Source organism: Megalobrama amblycephala, linkage group LG12 (assembly GCF_018812025.1).
Source record: "Megalobrama amblycephala isolate DHTTF-2021 linkage group LG12, ASM1881202v1, whole genome shotgun sequence".
Taxonomy (NCBI): Eukaryota; Metazoa; Chordata; class Actinopteri; order Cypriniformes; family Xenocyprididae; genus Megalobrama; species Megalobrama amblycephala.
Genome location: NC_063055.1, coordinates 20401911 through 20422104, shown reverse-complemented (window position 1 = coordinate 20422104; position 20194 = coordinate 20401911). Strand labels below are relative to the sequence as shown.

At 36.6% G+C, this 20194-nt stretch overlaps 4 protein-coding genes across 8 annotated transcripts; all 4 read right to left on the bottom strand.

Annotated features, from left to right (window-relative positions):
• Positions 1–62: 62 nt before the first annotated feature.
• si:ch211-163l21.11 (inositol 1,4,5-triphosphate receptor associated 2) lies at positions 63–6316 on the bottom strand. Of its 3 annotated transcripts, none has more exons than XM_048209562.1 (13): positions 5875–6309; positions 4580–4646; positions 4414–4480; positions 4282–4309; positions 3339–3479; positions 3112–3243; positions 2837–2984; positions 2691–2734; positions 2459–2509; positions 2230–2348; positions 1231–1359; positions 545–673; positions 63–416 (listed from the first exon to the last, which is right to left on the bottom strand). In XM_048209562.1, exons 1-13 carry the CDS (start codon positions 5875–5877, stop codon positions 284–286), a joined length of 1191 nt encoding a protein of 396 aa, XP_048065519.1. In that variant the 5' UTR covers positions 5878–6309; the 3' UTR covers positions 63–283. The 3 variants fall into 3 exon arrangements, 2 of the variants coding, with proteins under 2 accessions (XP_048065519.1, XP_048065520.1); XR_007187425.1 differs by having other exon boundaries at positions 137–416; positions 1231–1375; positions 5875–6316; XM_048209563.1 differs by lacking the exons at positions 4282–4309; positions 4414–4480; positions 4580–4646; positions 5875–6309 and adding an exon at positions 3616–3924.
• Positions 6317–6326: 10 nt separating this feature from the next.
• On the bottom strand, positions 6327–9136 carry rpl10a (ribosomal protein L10a). Its single transcript, XM_048209564.1, has 6 exons — positions 8991–9136; positions 8460–8531; positions 7791–7871; positions 7226–7374; positions 6935–7107; positions 6327–6544 (listed from the first exon to the last, which is right to left on the bottom strand). The coding sequence occupies exons 1-6, from the start codon at positions 8993–8995 to the stop codon at positions 6374–6376; spliced, it is 651 nt and encodes a 216-aa protein (XP_048065521.1). The 5' UTR covers positions 8996–9136; the 3' UTR covers positions 6327–6373.
• Positions 9137–9421: 285 nt separating this feature from the next.
• On the bottom strand, positions 9422–15868 carry fance (FA complementation group E). Its single transcript, XM_048209561.1, has 10 exons — positions 15510–15868; positions 13354–13915; positions 12838–12882; positions 12702–12758; positions 12465–12608; positions 11884–12007; positions 10858–10933; positions 10679–10745; positions 10477–10602; positions 9422–9623 (listed from the first exon to the last, which is right to left on the bottom strand). The coding sequence occupies exons 1-10, from the start codon at positions 15710–15712 to the stop codon at positions 9522–9524; spliced, it is 1506 nt and encodes a 501-aa protein (XP_048065518.1). The 5' UTR covers positions 15713–15868; the 3' UTR covers positions 9422–9521.
• Positions 15869–16177: 309 nt separating this feature from the next.
• mkrn4 (makorin, ring finger protein, 4) lies at positions 16178–19575 on the bottom strand. Of its 3 annotated transcripts, none has more exons than XM_048210322.1 (8): positions 19420–19575; positions 18425–18556; positions 18057–18334; positions 17841–17974; positions 17510–17751; positions 17290–17400; positions 17095–17212; positions 16178–16923 (listed from the first exon to the last, which is right to left on the bottom strand). In XM_048210322.1, the coding sequence occupies exons 1-8, from the start codon at positions 19551–19553 to the stop codon at positions 16804–16806; spliced, it is 1269 nt and encodes a 422-aa protein (XP_048066279.1). In that variant the 5' UTR covers positions 19554–19575; the 3' UTR covers positions 16178–16803. The 3 variants fall into 3 exon arrangements, with proteins under 3 accessions (XP_048066279.1, XP_048066280.1, XP_048066281.1); XM_048210323.1 differs by having other exon boundaries at positions 17868–17974; XM_048210324.1 differs by lacking the exon at positions 19420–19575 and adding an exon at positions 18986–19165.
• Positions 19576–20194: the final 619 nt, after the last annotated feature.

Genomic DNA, 20194 nt, shown 5'->3' with positions numbered 1-20194 from the left:
ATTTTATATTATTTATAATACACTTTAATAAACAATCTCACAGATCATCACTAGTATGTCTTGTGTATTTTTGTCATATTTTCAAATATTTAATTTACATTGAATAAAACAGTTGTATAATATACATTGACATAAGTGCTAGTGCAAGATTTTTATTCTGAGACCATTTCCAAACTATACATTTAAGAGTTTTCCGTAAAACAGTTAAAACATCGACCAAACAGTAACCAAAAGCTATCAACAGTACTTTTAACAATTTCTATGGATATTTATTATAATTTTTTCACATCCATAAGACAGGTGTTTGCAGCAGCCACACTAATATGGCTAATATTATGATTGAGCAAAGAACAGTGAGGTAGATGGCCAAGATTATCCAGCGGCAGTGATACATCCATTGCATCAGGGGGCGCTGTCTGCAGGCGGAGTCACAAACAATACAAGTGATCAGTGAGTTCAGAAAAAAATGCATTAATAATTCAATAAATAAAAGAATAAGCTAGTAAATAAGCAGTATGTGTATTAAGTATTAAGTGTAACTCACAAGCTAATGACACATCTATCACAGTCTCTGAGGTCGTGCTCAGATCTCTTGAGCCCGACATGACTCTGCTCCAGCGCCGCCTTCCTCCTCAGCCTTTGATGAGGTAACGCTGCCAGTGAGCTTGTGTTTCTGTTATTTTAATAATTATTAAATAATTAATAAACCACTATTTGACTGTAGCAGACATAAAATCAACAGTCTAAGGGGCCGTTTACACAACACCGTTTTGTAACACCCAAGCTGGTGGTGCTGGTGGAACAGCTAATGACCAGTATGGACCAGCTACCAGTTTGAGTTGTATTTTGAAACCCGATTTCAAACCCTACTGGAAAAAACAAGTTTTTGAAAACGATACCATTATCGGCTCCATGTAAACAACAAAAATGCAGATTTGCGAAAAAGGTCACATCATGCGCATGCGTATTACGTGCTCAGTCTATATATGCATAATGTTTCTTTACAAAGTGACTACTGGCCTGTCATTTATTACACAGCGTTTTTAGTCATTTTTGCGAATCCTTGTGAACGGTGATCGTTTTGACAACGTTGTTGTCTGTACGTGAAATAAGCAAAGGAAAAACATTTCCGTTTTTAGTACATTGTTGTTGTGTACACCCTGAATTTATTCATGAAAGTTCTTCTCCAGGATTTTTAAAAGCAATGTGCCCATGTTTTAAGTGACCTACTTTTTTACATAGAAGGGGTCCTGCTCAAGTCTCAGAGTCTGGCTGGGAAGAATTTGGGCAGAGGATGTCTCCTCAGGGTCATTCACCATGGCAGTTTGTGAGGGACTGTCCTCTCGAGGTGCTGCTTGCCTTAAGAAGTGTGAGACTTTGGATATGGTATCAGAACATAAAAGTCAACCAATTTTACTTTCAAAATGTTATGTATTTTAGAGTAAAAGATATATCATATGTAAAAAGAAAAACATTAGGACAGGACTTCACTAGGGTCAAATTTAAATTTCATTTTGACGAAATGGCAAAAATTCACCATGTACTTTCTAAACGCATGTTATTTATCTTACTGTGAATTGTTCAACAACACATTTCATTTAAAAAAACCAAGTCTCCACCCTACGTTTTTTTCTTTTTCAATAATCTGTTTCAGTCAGATGTATGTCACAATAGAGTGCTGTAGTGATGATTTTGGAAAGCCAACCCAGAAGTTAGCATCACCTTGGTTCCCTTGACAAAACCCAATAGGATTTTCCACAGAATATGCTCTGCGACCACAAAATTTAGATTTTTACAGGTTTTGTTCAACTTTTATGAATTCTGAAGCCTAATTGCAATCGCCAGAAGTAGAAAAACAACAACACGGTCGCATCATTAAGCTTCAAACCACTCTTTCGGTAATTTTCCCTGGAAGTTTGAGGTGGAGTATGATTACAAACACAACAAGGCCGTGAAAGCAGACTAGCGAGTAGATGAGTTTTCCTGTTCGGGCGTAATGATGTTTAATGTCCCTGACAACCCCTGTAGTCCCATTTAGCCATTTGTTAGTGAAAGCCAAGTGAAAAAAAAGCATTAGTGGGGTATTAGTTATGTATTTTATGTTGTATAATAAAACTCATAATTCATTTCCGGCTTTCGGCCTACAAAAACAAGTCATTCCTGCAGCGCTCTAAACAGAAAAAAAGTTCTGTTGCTACAGATTTTAAACATATACTGTATCCAAATTACCCTCTGTCCACTAGAAGGCAGTCTTCTGTGTGGTCTGGTTTCTTTGTGTTTGATTCTCTGTCACTGATCTCATTGGACACTGAAGATAATAAAGCTTCTAACTCCATTACTTTTTGTCTCTTTAAATAAAAGAGAAACAAAGTACAGTTAAACTAAATTTAGACTGATAACATCTGATGTTTATTGTGGTTAAAATGTAATTGAGTGAACGAAACTCATTTGGCACAACCTGGATTTGCTTTGTGATGACATTTGTACTGATTCTACGCCGTAAATGTGGCTGAGAGTGAGACAGAAGAGAAAAGAGACAGGTGTTATCAATCAGTTAATACTCTAACAAATCATTTAATTCACACTAAACTACAAATTATTTATATATCTACATAAATAAAAAAAACAAAAACAAAAATTTAATTGAAAAAGACATTTGTAATAAAACTGAACTAGTATGCAATCAGTACCTTCTGTGAGTCTTTTTCCAGCTTGTCAACAGAGTCAATTTCCTCTGCAGTAATAAAAAATAAATAAATAAATAAAAAATTCAAAATGCAGGTGGATGCATCACAACTTTAACATCATGAGAGAACCCGAATGGGTGTTCTCCTACCCCACTGCTCAGAGACATATTGCTCTCGGCTGCTTTTCTCCATTTGTTTCTTCATTTCCTCCAATTCAACGCTGTTTCTCTCGTGGCGGAGCTTCAGGTTCTCCACATGAGCCACCATCAGTTCCACTGCATGGCTCACTTTAGCCTCCTACTCACAGAGACAGAATTGGATTTTACATATTAAAAGGCCATTTATTGAACTTCCAACTTAGTGGGACCCACTGTAATGTTCTCTGGCTTTGCTATCCAGGGTAAAATCACGTATGAACCGATACCTGATGCACTGCCCCAAGAACCTCTGCTGTGTTGGAGATTCGTCCGATGGTGCCCCCGATAATGTTAAGACACAGCTCAAGACGCTGGAGGAGCCCGGCCCGTTTGATATCTAAACACATTCCCTTGAGTGTCTAGTGAAAAAAAAAAAACACTCCAAGAATTGGCAAAGGTTGAATCCAAAAAAATAAATAATAAAAAAAAAGCTTTTCTCAGACTGTAGTCATACCTCAATTATTTCCATGCCTCTTTCCACTTCCAGTTTGAGGTTGTCCTCAGCATTGTCCCGAGCGTGTTCCTCCGTCTCCAGCCTTTGACACAGAGTGAACTGGTCACAGCGAAAGGCCACAGACAGCCGAGAGAAAGCAGCCTGTGACCGCAGCAAAAAATTTAGGGAAAAAAATAAGAAATATTTAACATACTTAGAAATATATTTAAATAAGATTAAAAATAAATAAAAACAATCAAAATAAAACACACAAAAAAAGATTAAATATTTTTTTAACCTGCATGTCCTGTGACATCAGATATCCGTGAACATGTGAATGGGTTGTTAAATTATTGAAATATTATCGAAAAATTGGGTAATAGGCCTACTTTAATGAAGTATTTTAGATCAAAGGGTTTCAGCTGACAAAAAATTTAAGAATCCCTGATCCCTGAAGGTGAGCAAAAAACTGATTTCAAAACTGAATTCAAATGAATTTTAATTGAATTCAATAAAAATGCATTTATTTAGATAAAAAAATGAATCTACATAGAAAAAAAAAAAAGTTATACCACACTTGAAAGTAGGGCTGTGCGATATATCGCATTTCGTCAGTAAAGCCGGTTCCCTGACTACCGCTAAATCGCCATCACCTGCTTTCAAATAGAGCGGCATTTAATAGACAGAGCCGTAGATCACTGACAAGCCACGCAATATCGCGTTCATTATTGAAGGCGATTCATCTGCGATAATGAACGTGATATTGCGTGGCTTGTCAGTGATCTACGGCTCTGTCTATTAAATGGCGCTCTATTTGAAAGCAGGTGATGGCGATTTAGCGGTAGTCAGGGAACCGGCTTTACTGACGAAATGCGCGTGACAATCATATGCGATATATCGCCCAGCCCTACTTGAAAGAATTGTATAGGCTATTTTATACATTTTAATAATAAAATGGACTGACCTCCAGTTCCTCCTCTGTCAAGTCATCACTATAATAGAGTAAAATAAGACATAGGAATTCATGTCCACAAAGGAAGAATCATATACTTGGATATCCAACGAATATAAAGCTAGAGTTGTTTGAGTAAATCACCTGTTAGGACCCAGCCTCTCAATAACAGACGGCTCTTCTAAGGAAATGTGGTTCTCGTGTCTAGACCCTTCAGAAGAGAAAGAAAGTCACTTAATAGTTAATTATATACCCTGATGATTAAGAATAAGCAGGATGTATTGAGTAAATGGTTTTGTTGAAGTGTTACCTTCCTCACAGTCATTCCCACTGTTCTCTGTTTGGTTGTTGGTCAGCACTTGCGGGTCTTCACAGGCCTAACCATTAATAAATTGTAATGTATAGTTAACAATACTATTAAATATCCTCCTGGGACGCAAGAATAGACTTTTGTCCTCTGTAGTGGACATTACATTTTAGTGATTTTCTCTGACATCATACATGTCACAGTTTTAACTCAGGAGGCCTGTAAAGAGCATGTTCAGATACCAAATTTTTGGAGGTTTCACAATGACAACTTCTCTTTGGTCTTTAAATATGACTGAAATTAATTTAATGATCAAAATTAGCATTCTTATTGTAATATATTTTGTAATTATCATTTAAATCTGATTAATTTTCAAATTGTTTGTTATAAATCAACATCTCAGGAAAATATGGTGTTTCTAATCAAAACATGTTACGAAACAGGACATCGAATTTATACATGACACCAGGACTCATGTTTATCAGGCACTTTGGGAGACACAAGTGAATAGCGAAATAAATTATTTATCAATGTTCCTATTAATTATTAGATATTATGAAAATGTTGCCAATTATTACACTTTTTTTCCAATATGTTGCCCCAAGAACACATTAATATGCAAATTAGATACAGTGTGTAGATGCATTATATTGAAAGGGAAAACCCATGTTTGACTATTTTACCCACATATTGCATAAAGTAAAATGGTATATTAATTCCATTATATCTTTCATAACAGTTGAGAATCATCTTTAAACAAAGTTTAGTTAAAAAAAAATCCTGAAGCCTAAAAATTGATTGATTTAAAAACAAAACAATTGTCATTTCATTTTTTAAACAACTTAGTCCTGGTGTCCACTACAATGTAATGACACGGAGGGAAAAAAACAAACAAAAAAACAATTTTTTTGGGTCCCAGGAGAATATAGTAATGAATGGATTAGATGACTATTTTTCCTCACAAACTAAGTTTTAATCTGCATATTAATTCCAAGACAAAAAAAGATTAAGAACTGAGATTTGTCTAAAACTATAAAATTCAGATCGTAAAGCCCAACTAAAGCGTATTCTTATTTCTCCATCACCATGGTGAGGGAAGAAAAAAAAAACCTGTAAAAACCAAGGTTTCAAGATAAAGAGCTATGAATTCTGCCTACATATTCTTGTCCTCCGTGAAAAGCCCGCAAACATTACATAAATTCCTTCAAACCACAATTGGATTGGAAAACAGATATACTGCTCCACTCAAGGGAACCACAAAACAAAGTAATGGTAAATGAAGACAAATGCTTTCTTACCATGACATTTACTGTGATTTCTTGCTCTCCACCTTTCTTACTCCTAACAGGCACTACATAATCTCATTAAGAGATAGAGGTGGCAGTTTTAGACATGTCATGGCTGCCACATACACTAGCATGATAGACATTGACAAACAGTACAAAACAAATGCAAAAAAATGTACTTGGCATGGTGTGCTTACTACAATATACAATTCAGGTGCCAATATGAATGCACGAAGCACTTTATAATCAAGCTTTTACTATGCACTGCATACAGTGCAGCTTATCACACTAAACCAGTCTATAGTGCTAAAAAAAAAATTTTTTTTTTAAAATTTTGACAAGATACCTGGATGGCATGGTTTAGCAAACTAAAGACCAGTTATATCCACTTCTGGTGCAACAATCAGCAAATTTAGCATTTATTTTAAAGATCATGAATGACACGAAAGAAGAAACAGACAAGATTTGGACCAACTCCACATTTATTGTAGAAAATTATGGAACAAAGTCTTTAATAGAGGCGCTGTGGCTTTCCCATGGTGCTCTTGATGTAGAGAGCTCTGACGTTCTGCCAGTTCTTCTTCAGCAGAGACACCAGGAAGTTCACAGCCAGGTGGATGTTGTAGACCAGCTCTTCCTCAGTCATCTTGACATGACCAACAGCCACAGCCAGACACAGAACCTGAACATGACAGAGGACCGTTATAAACTTTTCAAATAGTCACAAGCACAATTTTCCCAGTTGGACAAATACAGTCATTCTTAAAATTAAGTCTCTCAAACAGCACATACAACACCTTGCAGTTAAAATATATTTTAAAATTTAATGTATTCCTGTGATGGCAAAGCTGAATTTTCAGCATCACCCATCTTTAGGGTCACATGATCCTTCAGAAATCATTCTAATATGCCAATTTGGTGCTCAAACTTCTCTTATCAATGTTGAAAACAGTTGTGCCGCTTTGTGAAAACTGTGACTTGAGGCTTTATTTTTTTACCAAATTGATCAACTTTTGAACACTAGTGCATGCTCGAGTGAAAAAGTGATGCGATTTCACTAAAATAAATATACCTTCTTCATCTGGAATTTGATGGTGGATTTCACTTCATCCACCTTGGTGCCCAGGTTCTCATTATGGGTGAGCAGAGAGGGAAACTTTCCTGCCTTGTTGAGGCCAGGTCCCAGGATACGAGGAATCTGCTTGATCAGAGACTCAGAGGCCAGGAAAGCATCATACTTCTTTGCTAAAAGGAGAACAAGAAGATCATCATGTAGACTCAATCCAGAATGAACAGAGCACATGCAAGTCTTCTAATTTAATCGCTAATGTTCTGTTGAGCACATTTCCAGAAGAAAACTCACCCAGCTTCTTCACCATTTTCTTGTTCTTGTTGAGCTTTTTAAGAGCCTCGATGTCCATGTGTGGAAGCTCGGCGGCTTTGGCTTCATCACAATGCTGCTGGTCACCAAGGACACACACGGAGAACTTGGGGCGTGGGGTTGTCTTCAGCCTGTGAGGAGCGATGGATTAAACAGACTGACAAACATAAGCATATCAGACCCCTTTCAACCCATGTGAGGCAGATCAGAAGAGTCTTACCCATACCACCTCAGCTGGCATCAGGTGTCGATAGCACAGGCATTTAACAAAATGGTCGGTTTAGGTATGACGGCATAAAAACAGTCACCTATAACCTCCCCTCATGTTTTAAGACCCAGGGTAGGGGTCCGCCTGCTTCACCAACCCTGAAAATGGGTGGTTCAGTCAGACTACCCGAGGCTGTTCTCAACTGCCTGCCTTTAACCTGCCTGATCATGCAATTTAATCAAGTGGATAACTAATCCATGTCAAGACATTCAGAGATTCATTCAGGCAAAGCAAAGGGCAAGCTGCAAGAAGGCTGGGTGATACAGTAAAGGTCCGAACCTGACAGTGCCTGAGAAACGCTTGTCCTTCTGGGGATCGTAGTTCTTCAAGCTGATCTGCAGTTCCACAGTCTCAAGAAACCTTAAATATAAAAGTTATTATAAATACCCCATTTGCAGTTAACTGGTGGTGCTGAGTTTAAGCAGAGGCAGTTGAACAATTATTCCTTTTAACCATTTAATTATAATTTAATCAAGCAAGTAATCCAATAGTTTTGTTGTTCATCAGAACTTTCAAGAGTACTAGTGACTAGTTTCTTTGATACAAAATCACTATCCCAATTGTGACATTACTACTGGGTAAAAAAGTTAAGATAAACTACACAATTCTAACATGAATTCCAATTGTTGCTGGTACCTATTCAGTTCAGAAGTAACTGCTCATTAGGTACTATTACAGTTATTTGCAACAATACAAAGAGCTATAAATAGATCTATAGTCCTGATGTATTAAACGCTAGCAGCAATCTCAAATACTCCACAATGGAAGTATTAGATTTTGAAAAACACATGGTTTACTATTAAAATACTTGCTCGTTGAATTAAAAAAAAGTTATAATAATACAGATATTAAGTATTAGATAATAGTTAGAAATGTATAAATGATAATATGGCCTGCCATAGAATAATTTGTCAGTTATTGGGGAAAACAATATGGTCCGAGTCTTACTTTCTCTTCTTACGACGGGAACCAGACTGGACCTCCCGAACAGCCTCGTACAAAGTGTCTCTTGAGACCTTGCTGTTAAAAAAATGAAATAAAAAAAAATTAGAAAGATAAAAATGCGATTAAATTGTACGACTAGTTACTCTTGAGTGTCTCGAGTGCATAAATGTCGCGATGACTACGTAAGCAGATTGCCCGGCAAATATATCATTAACATGCTTCAAAACGCCGTTTTTAAACTTCAATATATCGATATTAATAATGTTATCTATGAATAACAGCCTTCTAGACGACTATAATTTCAGATGAAGTTAAACAATTCTCAGATTAAACCGGATTGCATTGTAGATGGCCCACTATACTGCGCCGCAGCTCTCAAAAACTGCTCGACTGTCAAAAACAAAGAAAACATCACAATGTCCGACTGACATTGCTTGACGATATGTTTGCTCACATACTCATAAAAAGGTAAAATAAAAATGAATGGGAATTAAACACGTTATAAATACATATATATGAATATTTCTCACGTGCCTCATTTTGCCGTGATGTCTCCCCCTTCACACGGAGCTCGAAAAAGGAAGGATGAAGGGAAGTTGCGCAGAATATATGCGCCAGTCAGTGTGTGAAAAACGGACTTCCGGAGCAGCCATGATTGTTGTGACCAGAGAAACGTAACCATAAAAGAAAACTTTAAATTTCACAAACTATTATTTTGTTATGCGTCAGAATAGTTTATTCGCTATGTACAATTACAATAAATTTACAAAATTAGTATGATGAAAAAAACAAACAAATATCTTTTCATATATTTATATGTTTATTTTAATCATTCAAATGTGTGCAGTACAAATAATTAATATAAATTCAGATTTAATTGAAAATTTAAAGTTTAATAAATAATTTGATAATCAAGTATTGATGTTAACCCATTCAAAATGTATATTTTTATCCCAATACAACTATGCAGTATGTATACGTTTTTATTACATTTACAAAATATATTTACAAAATAATACAGATCAACCAAAACTCTAAAGTGTCATTTAAAATGGGAATAATGTTTCAAAGAGAAATCCGTTTTAATGCAGCCTGCAATGATTTCTTGAGGAAGGTTTCATTGAAAGACAAGCAGCTGGAAAGTGTGTGGTGGCATGCAGGATTTACCTGAAATGCAAAACAAATAAATAAAATAAAACACCTTATTAATCAGCAGTTTTACACTAGGTTTTTAAAAAACATTTTAATGTAGATATTTATTGTTGTGATGTTTATTAGTTACTATCATATGCCTCAGTAATTTGTGTATGGAGAATAATTAGGTTTCTTAGTACTCCTGATGCTGAGGACCATAAAAGTATACTTAAAGGGTTAGTTCACCCAAAAATGAAAATAATGTCATTAATTACTCACCCTCATGTTGTTCTACACCCGGGTAAGGCCTTCATTCATCTTCAGAACACAAATTAAGATATTTTGATTAAATCCGATGGCTCAGTGAAGCCTGCATTCGCAGCAAAGACACTTCCTCTCAAAATCCATAAAGGTACTAAAAACATTTAAAACAGTTCATGCGAGTTCAGTAGTACTACTTTAATATTATAAAGTGACGAGAATACTTTTTGTGTGCCAAAAAAACAAAATAAGGACTTTTCAACAATATAGCTTTGCCAATCGAATCAGTGACTCGGATCTCCTATCAAACTGCTGAAATCATGTGACTTAGGCGCTCCGAGTCACTGATTTGATTCGCAAAGCTCCGAATCAGTGTTTTGAAATCGGAAGTGTCATTGGTGTGAATGCAGGCCTCACAGAGCCATCGGATTTCATCAAAATATCTTAATTTGTGTTCTGAAGATGAATGAAGGCCTTATGGGTGTAGAACGACATGGGGGTGAGTAATTAATGACATTATTTTCATTTTTGGGTGAACTAACCCTTTAATAATATTGTGGTTGAATGTTATGGTCAGGGCTTTTTCAAAACTTGGGTTATTTCCATACATTACAGTTATACTCACATGTGACTGATATTTGGTCAAGACGCTCAGCAACATCTTGGCAAACTTCATAGATTTGCTAAAATATGGAGACTGGCTGCAAAGCTGGTCGGTGAAGACAGAGAAATCCTCCTCACTCAGATCAAGCTGTGAGCATAACAACAGAAATCATTAACATAGGACTAAAACATCTTTTATGATTCAAAAGAAATTTCTTAAGTACCTTTGAATCTAGCAATGCATGGATGACTGATAACACACTCTCATTCCAGGACACTCCAAGTATTGTCCTAAGATTTGAATGCAAATTTCTATGGTTAGTAAAACTCTGTCAACCTGTTAAATTACTCAAACATGCAATTACCAAGGCTTATTTCTAATAGTTGAAAGATTCAGACTGACCGAAATACAAGAAGCCTGTGATGTGGCTCAAGGCAGTCCACTACCAGTCTACAGAGTAACTCTGCCTGGGCGCTTCCTAATGAAAACATACAATTAGTGTTTAAAGGGGGGCTCTAATGCTATTTCATGCATTCTGACTTATTTACACTGTTAAAGAGTTGCATTCTCATGCTAAACATGGCCAAAGTTTCAAAACAGAGTCTTGCAGAGTTTTTTTTGAGTATGGCCCTTTATCACGTAATAAAGGGCGGAATTCCTTGTATGGGTACTTCTCCCTGATAAGCGTGCACACACACATCACCCAGAGCAAAAGCAAGTGCGCGCCCATCAACGCTCTTCGTTCGGGTTACGGAAGCCGAGAGATTTTTCAACAATGGCTGTGTCCCAGTTCAGGGGCTGCACCCTTTGAAGGCCGCATTTAAGGATGCATAATAACCGTTAGATTGCAAAGTAAGAAAGAAATTACAGTATTTTCCACCTCACAATGAATATCAGTCAATTTTATTACGGTTACATCCTTGATGATGTATGCAGCCTTCAAATGCGACCTCCAGAGGACGCAGCCTCCGAAATGAGACACAGCTCCTGTCACCAAAGGAGTGTGTTTTTGGTTGTGAGGGAAAGATTACCTTTTTCAGTTTCCCAAAGAACCCAGCATTAAGGGAACAGCGGATGTTTGTTTTTCCGGGGCAGCAACAGTGTTGTACATGTATGTTTGTTTGTTCCCGGGAATTCGGTGATGAATGCGTTGTAATCAGTACGCAAGTGCATAAAATGTAAACAACACGAACATTTTTGTTGCCCTTTTATTTATAATGATGTCACAGCTTGCAGACAATCTCTACGCAAAAGCTAAGAGATATGAAGGATGCAATACTACTCTATAGGTGCTCAAGATTAACATGAGATGGCAGAAACTGTGTATGTTACCTACCCTTTAATGAAAAAGTATATGAATAAAAATGGTAAATACAATCAAAATGTATACTAAAATTGATATGCAGGTAAAAAATTTTCTACTCATACCAGTTTGTCCCTTCCGTAAAACTGGCTCTATCAGAGCCTGACAGGTCGGCCTGGGGTAACGAGTGCAAAGAGATGTTACGGCTGTTACCAAACAGCGAGAGGCAGGTTCTGAAAGGGACACAATCTGACAGAGAAATACATAAATATAAGTACGACTGAGCTTTTAATTGGGCAATTATCAAAAATTTAAATATCAATATAAAAAAGGTTGTTTTTAAAGTCTTTTATGCTCACCAAGGCTGCATTTATTTGATCAAAAATACAGTAACAACAGTAATATTTTGAAATATTGTTTTCTGTTTGAATATATTTTAAAATGTAATTTATTCCTGTGATGGTCAAGCTAAATTTTCAGCATCATTACTCCAGTCTTCAGTTCCACATTATCCTTAGAAATCATTCTAATATGTATGTCTATATTATTTTATATAATCTATATGTCTATCATTCCATGTGTGTGTAGCTATATATTCATATTTTAATTACTTTAATGAAATTCCTCCCCAGTTGATGTTCTGACTCTTAATATTATGCTTAAAATAATTTTAAGATCGTAATATGTGACAAACAAACGTACTGACCTTGTGGAGCAGCAGGTGTGTGATCACAGCAGAAGCAGTGCTGTGACTGAGGTCTGGGGACAGTTCCAACAGGCAGCTACAGAACTGAGGTAAACTCTGTTCAGATGCTTCAGACAAACACAGCAGTGAACACAATAGCTCCACCTGTGATCAGATACAACTAAATTATACTGATGGAAACATTTATGGAGTACCAAATCCAAAAAGCATTTCATTTTCAACTGAAACACCACAAACCTCATCAGGGTCACATTCATGAAATACTTTCAGAGCAGACACAGAGCTCTCATCCCACTGTGAAGAAAAAAAAATATATATAAATGGGATGGTTTATAGAAGTTACATTTGCATAATAAAACAACGTTTTTCTTACCTCTGACTCTGTATCTAGTAATTCTTTAATCACAGGAATGGCAGCCTAAAAAGGAATGTTTAAATATTAGAAATTCATTCATAAATTCTGACACAAGAACATGAATCCATCTTTTTTTTTTCTATCCTGAAGAACAGCAACTTTCCTGAGGTTTATACATTAACAGATTATGGGAACACACTTTACAATAAGGTTTCATTTATTTACATTACTTAACTACATTATTTAACGTAAACTTACAATGAACTTCTACAGCATTTATTAATCTTAATTAATGTTAATTTCAACAATTACTAAAACATTTTAAGGTTGAATGTTTTATATGTTAACAGTAGTTAATGCACTTCTAACTAACATGAACGTGAACATTTTTAACTCACACTAACAAGTTATTAAATGATAAAAAAAATATAATGCTCATTGTTAGTTCATGTTAGTTGATGGATTTACTAAATCATTACCGAGGCTATTTGTGGGCATGAAAAATCAGTTTAACTGCACTGAAATTCACTTTACCTTCATGTGGTCTGGCAGGTTTTTTGAAGACCCCAAAAGATCAGAATGAGCCTGTGAAACAGAGGCAGCGCTCTGGTTCTGCTGTGTTGTTCTCATTTTATGTTCCTCCTCTTCAGGCAACCTCTCTTGTTCTTTACTTGGAGAGAAATCCATCTTTACCCTTTTACTTTGATGATCTTCCTGAACTTCATCATGATCCATGTTGTCACTTTTCCTTTTTTTCTGATATAAAACTGACACGTCGGTCTCTTTACCCTCTGTTTTAAGCCCCTCAAAACAAGAGGCCCATCTTCCCTTCGCATTAGCATCTCTGAATCTCGCACAGAGACTCTTTAATGTCTCTGTACAGTTTGAGGTGAGGATGGTCCCTTTCCTAGTGCCCTCAATATCTCTTTGGAGCTGCTTGATTAAGGCACAAACCCACTGATTTCCTCTGTCATCCTGAGTCAGACATTGAAGCAGGTGGAGAACACTGTCTTTGGGCAGTCCAGGGTGAATCAGATGCAGAAAGCACAGCAGATTTCGCTGAAAGTCTTCAGAAAACAAGCACACCAAAGGTTTCCTATAAAACAAAAGTACTTTGATTTCAGCATATAATGATGCATATGAAAATAATAATGTACTTTTAGGTTCAAAATATTGGCTTTAACTTCCATTTTTCAGTGACTCAAAAAGAAAAACGTATTGTATAATCATCTATTTTGTTAATACAGTCAAACCAATAATTATTCAGACATTTTTTATATATTTTTACCAGTGGGTGCAGGACACTATAATTCATTTATGTAAGTGAGATAGCAAAATAAACTGACATATTATACCCAAAAATTCTTCATACAATGGACTACCACTAAAATTGATAAAATTATTCAGACACTTTGACCTGACAATGTTTTGCTGAAGTGTTATCTGACATAATTCAGATTTTTTTTTTTCTGACACAGTTTAAATGATTAGTCCACTTTTAAATGAACTTTTCCTGATAATTTACTCACCCCCCTTGTCATCCAAGATGTTCATGTCTTTCTTTCTTCAGTCGAAAAGAAATTAAGGTTTTTGATGAAAACATTCCAGGATTTATCTCCATATAGTGGACTTCAATGGGTACCAAACAGTTGAAGGTCAAAATTAGTTTCACTGCAGCTTCAAATTGTTCAACATGATCCCAGATGAGAAATAAGGGTCTAATCTAGTAAAACCATCGCTCATTTTCTGAAAAAAATTAAAAGTTTTATACATTTTAACCAGAAATGCTCAACTTGAACTAGCTCTCTTCTTCTTCTCTATTAGAATTCCAGCAGTGTAGATGCTGCTAAACGTATTACTGCCCTCCACAGGTCAAAGTTAGAACTAATTTTTATATGCAATATGCAAGTTCAATAGTATATAACAATTAGTTCAAACTTTGACCTGTGGAGGGCAGTAATACACTTAGCAGTGTCTACACTGCTGGAATTCTAATAGAGGAGAAGAAGAAGAGAGCTAGTTCAAGATGAGCATTTAAGGTTAAAACTTAATAATAATTTTCAATTTTTTTCAGAAAATGAGCGATGGTTTCTCTAGATAAGACCCTTATTTCTCATCTGGGATCGTGTTGAACAATTTGAAGCTGCAGTGAAACTAATTATGACCTTCAACTGTTTGGTACCCATTGAAGTCTACTATAAGGAGAATAATCCTGGAATGTTTTCATCAAAAACTTTTAGAAAAATTACTGTAAAATACTTTTTCAAAAAAAATTCTTTTCGACTGAAGAAAGACAGACATGAACATCTTGGATGACATTGGGGTGAGTAAATTATCAGGAAAAGTTTATTTAAAAATGGACTAATCCTTTAACTCTGGGATCTTGTCATATTTTATTACCATTTTTTAACTATAGTGAATAAACTATTAATGAATGAAATGTTCAAGGTGTCTGAATAAATTTTGGTTTGAATGTATATGCAAATGAATGTATATGTACGTTATTTTTGGATCTTAACATTTTACCAAACCTCACCCAGCCATATTAGACACTGTTACTGGTGGAAATCAAAAATAAAATTAAACTAAAAAAAATAAGTATTTAGAAGTAAAATATTTAATAATTGTCACTTTGTTTGCCAGGTGACATTACTTTCAAGAGGTCATTGAGTTTATGACAGTCTACTTACAGAACGAGAGCGTCCTCGCGCACATATGCTTCCTGCTGGCACAGAGTCTCTAAAAACGGAGTGAGGGTGAAATCTGGATCACATCTGCGCTGTTTATTGAAAACCGTCTGCGCATTGTTCGTCCCGGTTGCTCCTAAATGCAGAGCGTGAACCAGCAGCCGGGACCTTCCGTCAAAACGCTGCAACAGAGCTTTCAGATCCATCACTGGACTTTAATCACCGACTAAGCCTGCTACTACTGTCAATTAAGTCGTAAGGGTCCCCGATACAGCAGCAACATATGGTACAAAATAGTTTTAGACAATGACATATCATTACACTGCTGAAAGCTTATGCAAGCACTGCCGTCTGTGTAAAATATTTCGAATTGAGTTCTTTGTGGCCTCTAACAAGCGCTTATTGTACACTGGCGACACCTGTAGGTTTGGAGGCGAATTACAAGAAATAATCCCTCTGGCAATATTCTGATAGCAATAAGGATACCAATTTTGCCACGGTGCATAATCTAAATCAAATTTGAAAGTGAAAGTGTTAGAATACAGGTTAGATCCCGTCTAATGTGTCCTCCCACTTTCCTCAAAGCATTTGTTGCTACATGACTGGCAGCACATACGGGAAAAAAAAAAAAAAAAAAAAAAAAAAACAAACAAAAAGGATCAAGCGAGGCAAACAGTTGAACAATTTTTTATTTTCACTTTTCTTTGAATACAAACATGTACTAAAAATCATAAAATGTGACATCAAGTCCTGGTATAACCTGTTAACACTGCTGAAGAGAACAGTATAAATCAAAGCCTGCTGACAGGTTGCATGTTTAGTGTTTGACAATACTGGCAATAATATAAACTAGGAAGTACACAAAATATTAAAATCTGATTTCATACAAAAGGTATCAAACGAGAGGGTGCAACAATCAGGAAGCAGCACAGATGGAAGTATTAAATGATCAACAAGTGAAAAAGCTAGCTGAAATAAGGGACCATGCTTTCAATTTTAAATTTTTTCGTCCTCAACTTTTTGCCATAGTCCCTTCCCAAACTAACCTGAAGATACGAACTCAATTTGAGATCTGAGCATTCAAACTTTGACCAACTCCCTTAAACTAAAGGCAAAAGACTTTTCACACTCATACAGAAACATACATACTAAATCTACATGGCTAAACAATTAGCCAAACATGTAGGGGTAGCTAAAGTGAAGCCAACCCTAAAAAAGGGACAATTAGATTTCAGTGCAGAAGATAAGCAAAGCTCACTCAAGGCTGAGCCAACATATACATGACTCTAGAAGGTCCTTAGTCATCAAGAAAATCCAAAAGGTCATCGTCGTCGTCATCCAACAGAGTTAGGGCAAAAATGTAGCTCCAAAGTTGGATGCCATCAATCCCCAAATCCTCCAACATCTCAGCTGTGTCCTGAAAACAGATTAAAACTGAGGTTCAATATAGTAACCTTATGACTGCAAAGCGGCATAGCAAACATTTTTCTATTTTAAATAAATAAAATTAATAATAATAATAATAATAATAATAATAATAATAATAATAAGAAGAAGAAGAAGAAGAAGAAGAAGAAGATGATGATACCCTTGGTGTTGAGCGCCTGCGACGGTGTGTGTGATTAGGGGGCATGTCATGACTGTAGATACACTCCGATTTAAAGGGGCAGCATCCGTGACGCATGAAGAAAGTGCACTTTAATTTGCTAGAGATAAACAGAATTACAGAATCAGTGTAAAGGGTCAAATACTACTTGACAGCATGAATGTGAACCATTCTAACCTGCTTCTTTCTTTGAAAGAGGCGATCAATGATGCCTTTTCCTCCCCATCACAGACCCAGTGCTTGCTGGGAATGTAAAAGGAGGACTTCACTCTGCATTGTGGGCAGCCCCTGTTTATTTATATATTAAATAAATAAATACATTTGGTTAATACACTCATACAAGAAAAGAAAAAAAAAAAAAAAAAAGGGGGGAGAAGGGGATTGAGACAAAACTCACTTGATGACATCCTCCTGGAAGTCCTTTGTTTTTCGCCAGGTAACAATGCAGCTGATGCAGAAAGCATGATTGCAGTTGGGTAGGATGCCATAACGCCGCTCCTGAGCAGTGGACTTCTCGGAAATCTTGTCCATACAGATGCCACAAGCTACATCTTTGCTTTGGTCAGAGGCCCCTGAAGGTTGCTGCTCCATTGAAACTGCAGCACCATCCTGATCTGGTCTCTCTGGCAAACTGGTCACCTATAATCCAATAACACTTCATTAAACCAAGCTGATGAAACCCAAAAAGCACCATCTACAAGCTCCAGCAAATTAATTGCCTTTGCGACCTGTGTTTTAGCTTCAGATGCGATTACTTTTTGGACTTCAGCGGGTGCTGCACCAGGCATAAATGCGGCTGAGCTGTAGTTACGTGAAGAACTGGAGTCTGGAGCGCCTCTTTGTTGCAGCAATCTCGATGCACCTGAGGACGACACCAAAATTAAAACCATACAAGGAAAATGTGATGCGCAGTCTCAAAGAAAAGCCTGATTGAACAGTAATACCCTGCTGGGGAGGTACATCCTCCACAACCCCGAACTCTTCCTCCTCTGCAATTCCTGTGGTCAAGCGTTCAAAATTCTGCTGCAGCACGCTCATACTTGTGACCAGGGGCTCAGAACCCCTCCGATTCAGGCTGTAGGCTCCCTGAGGTGGGAGAAGAGAGGGCTCAGATCCCCGGCGGTCAGAACGGCCAGCCAGTGCAGAGGGGAAAACAGCAGGTGCTGAACCACGTCTGCTGCTCCCTGAAGAGCCTTCACCCCCTTGAGGAACATGGAGATACCTGCAATTTGAAAGATGAAACTTGTATCCTGCTGTTCTTATACATATTTGATGTAAAAAAAACAAAAAAAAAAAAAAACTGGCTGCTTACCTGCATCGATCACCAAACCAGCAGCCACCTTTCTGGAAGTACCTACAGTGAACCTGAAATGAAGGTACTGCAGGAAACTCGTGCAGATAGTAACAGCTCGGACCATAGCGACAAGATCCATTGATGAACTGCCTGCAAACCACAACATGACCATTATATAACATTTTTTAACAACATTTAACAAATACACGAAAAGCTGCAGCATTTAATAAAAAAAAAAATAAAAAAAAAAGCAAAAAGGAAAACAATGGAGTCGTTTTGAGCCCTCGATCGTCCGTGTTGTTACTCGCTACAGCACTAAACGAAAACTGTTGATCAGTAACTAACAAATCTTGCAACGGTCTTTTTCCTACTAACGTTACGTTGCAGTCCAAAAGTATATTTGTATTAGTTTGTTGTAACAGCACAACTCTCTCTACTAGAACTAAAACAATTCGCTCGCTGCCTTAACCGGATGTAAACATCTGCGCCGAGAAACGTTAAAGCAGGAAAAGTCACTCTTTCAAACAGATGATCGGAGCTAAAAACGAACTTTTCTTCCAGTCTAAAGCACAAAACTACCTGCAAACCTCTCTTTCCACATTTGAGCTGCCTTTTCTCGAATGTCTATACGGTATGCGATACCGATCCATTTTAAAACCTCCAAAAAACTTGATTTAATGCAGTTGTCGGAGCGAGTAAACGGGTAGAAGAGTTGGCGAGAGTGAAGCGCAGGAGACCCACGTCACGCAGAACGCGCGCTGGCCAACCAGGGACGTCCGTGTCGTTTCTATAGAATAAAAAAAAAAAAACGACTTCGGAAGATGACATCTATACAAATGAGACTTGACCTCACAATTCATATAAACTAGCTGATTTTGTTATATATATATAATATAATATAATATAATATATATATATATATATTTTAGTGTCCTAATTGTTTGATTGGTAGCACTGCAGTAAACTATACAACTGATCTGCAAAAAATGCTAGCAGTTGATGAACATACCCACCTACAAACTGCACTGTTTTCTCCTGAGCCTTTGGATGATTGTGCGTCCCTTTCCATCTTGCGCCTGTCCCTCTTTGTCTGATGAATAGCTAATGACATACACACTTTTATAATTGTTGGGCGGGGCCTTCCCATTTGACCGTATGATGGACAGGGATGCATCACAAACGAGATGCCTAGTGATGATGGTCCTGGTCTGAATCAATTCCAGTAAACGATTCTTTTGAACAGTATCGGTTCAGAAAGTCAATTCAGCAACATCACGCACGCGACACTTTTTTCTATTAACTTTTATTTTATATATATATATATATATATATATATATATATATATATATATATATATATATATATATATATATATATATATGTGTGTGTGTGTGTGTGTGTGTGTGTGTGTGTATAATACTCGAGAGCCGACTGATTCAGTCCGAATCATTCAGACCACTCTTCAGGAGTTCGAACCGATTCATTGGAAATATCCGAAAAGAACGATTTGTTTCATGCACTTTGCATAAACATGACAATATTATACAAAACAAAAGTAAATCATGAAATATAAAATTGCATCCGGGACGTTTGGTCTCTAATTAAAGGATTATTCATCGACACCAATTGTTTCTTATTAAAATGTTTAATAAATATTCACACATTTAAATTAGTTTGGTAAAGCATAAATTAAAGATTAAACTAACACATATTTTATTATGACTGCAAAACTAGTATTTATAAAAAAAAATATTTGTATATCTGGAGCTTTTTATAAATCACAAGAA

Coding starts and splice junctions, on each gene's coding strand:
- si:ch211-163l21.11 (XM_048209562.1), bottom strand. Junction 4,310..4,413: donor GAGAGGCTGGGTCCTAACAG/GTGATTTACTCA, acceptor ACTCTATTATAG/TGATGACTTGACAGAGGAGG. Junction 3,480..4,281: donor TGACAGAGGAGGAACTGGAG/GTCAGTCCATTT, acceptor CTGCGGTCACAG/GCTGCTTTCTCTCGGCTGTC.
- rpl10a (XM_048209564.1), bottom strand. Junction 7,872..8,459: donor TCCCGTCGTAAGAAGAGAAA/GTAAGACTCGGA, acceptor TTTATATTTAAG/GTTTCTTGAGACTGTGGAAC. Junction 6,545..6,934: donor TCAAATTCCAGATGAAGAAG/GTATATTTATTT, acceptor TGTCATGTTCAG/GTTCTGTGTCTGGCTGTGGC.
- fance (XM_048209561.1), bottom strand. CDS start 15,712: ATGGATCTGAAAGCTCTGTTGCAGCGTTTTGACGGAAGGTCCCGGCTG. Junction 12,759..12,837: donor TACTAGATACAGAGTCAGAG/GTAAGAAAAACG, acceptor TTTTCTTCACAG/TGGGATGAGAGCTCTGTGTC. Junction 12,008..12,464: donor CACACCTGCTGCTCCACAAG/GTCAGTACGTTT, acceptor TTTCTCTGTCAG/ATTGTGTCCCTTTCAGAACC.
- mkrn4 (XM_048210322.1), bottom strand. CDS start 19,553: ATGGGAAGGCCCCGCCCAACAATTATAAAAGTGTGTATGTCATTAGCT. Junction 18,335..18,424: donor TGGTTTGGTGATCGATGCAG/GTAAGCAGCCAG, acceptor TTCAAATTGCAG/GTATCTCCATGTTCCTCAAG. Junction 17,213..17,289: donor TCTTTCAAAGAAAGAAGCAG/GTTAGAATGGTT, acceptor GTTTATCTCTAG/CAAATTAAAGTGCACTTTCT.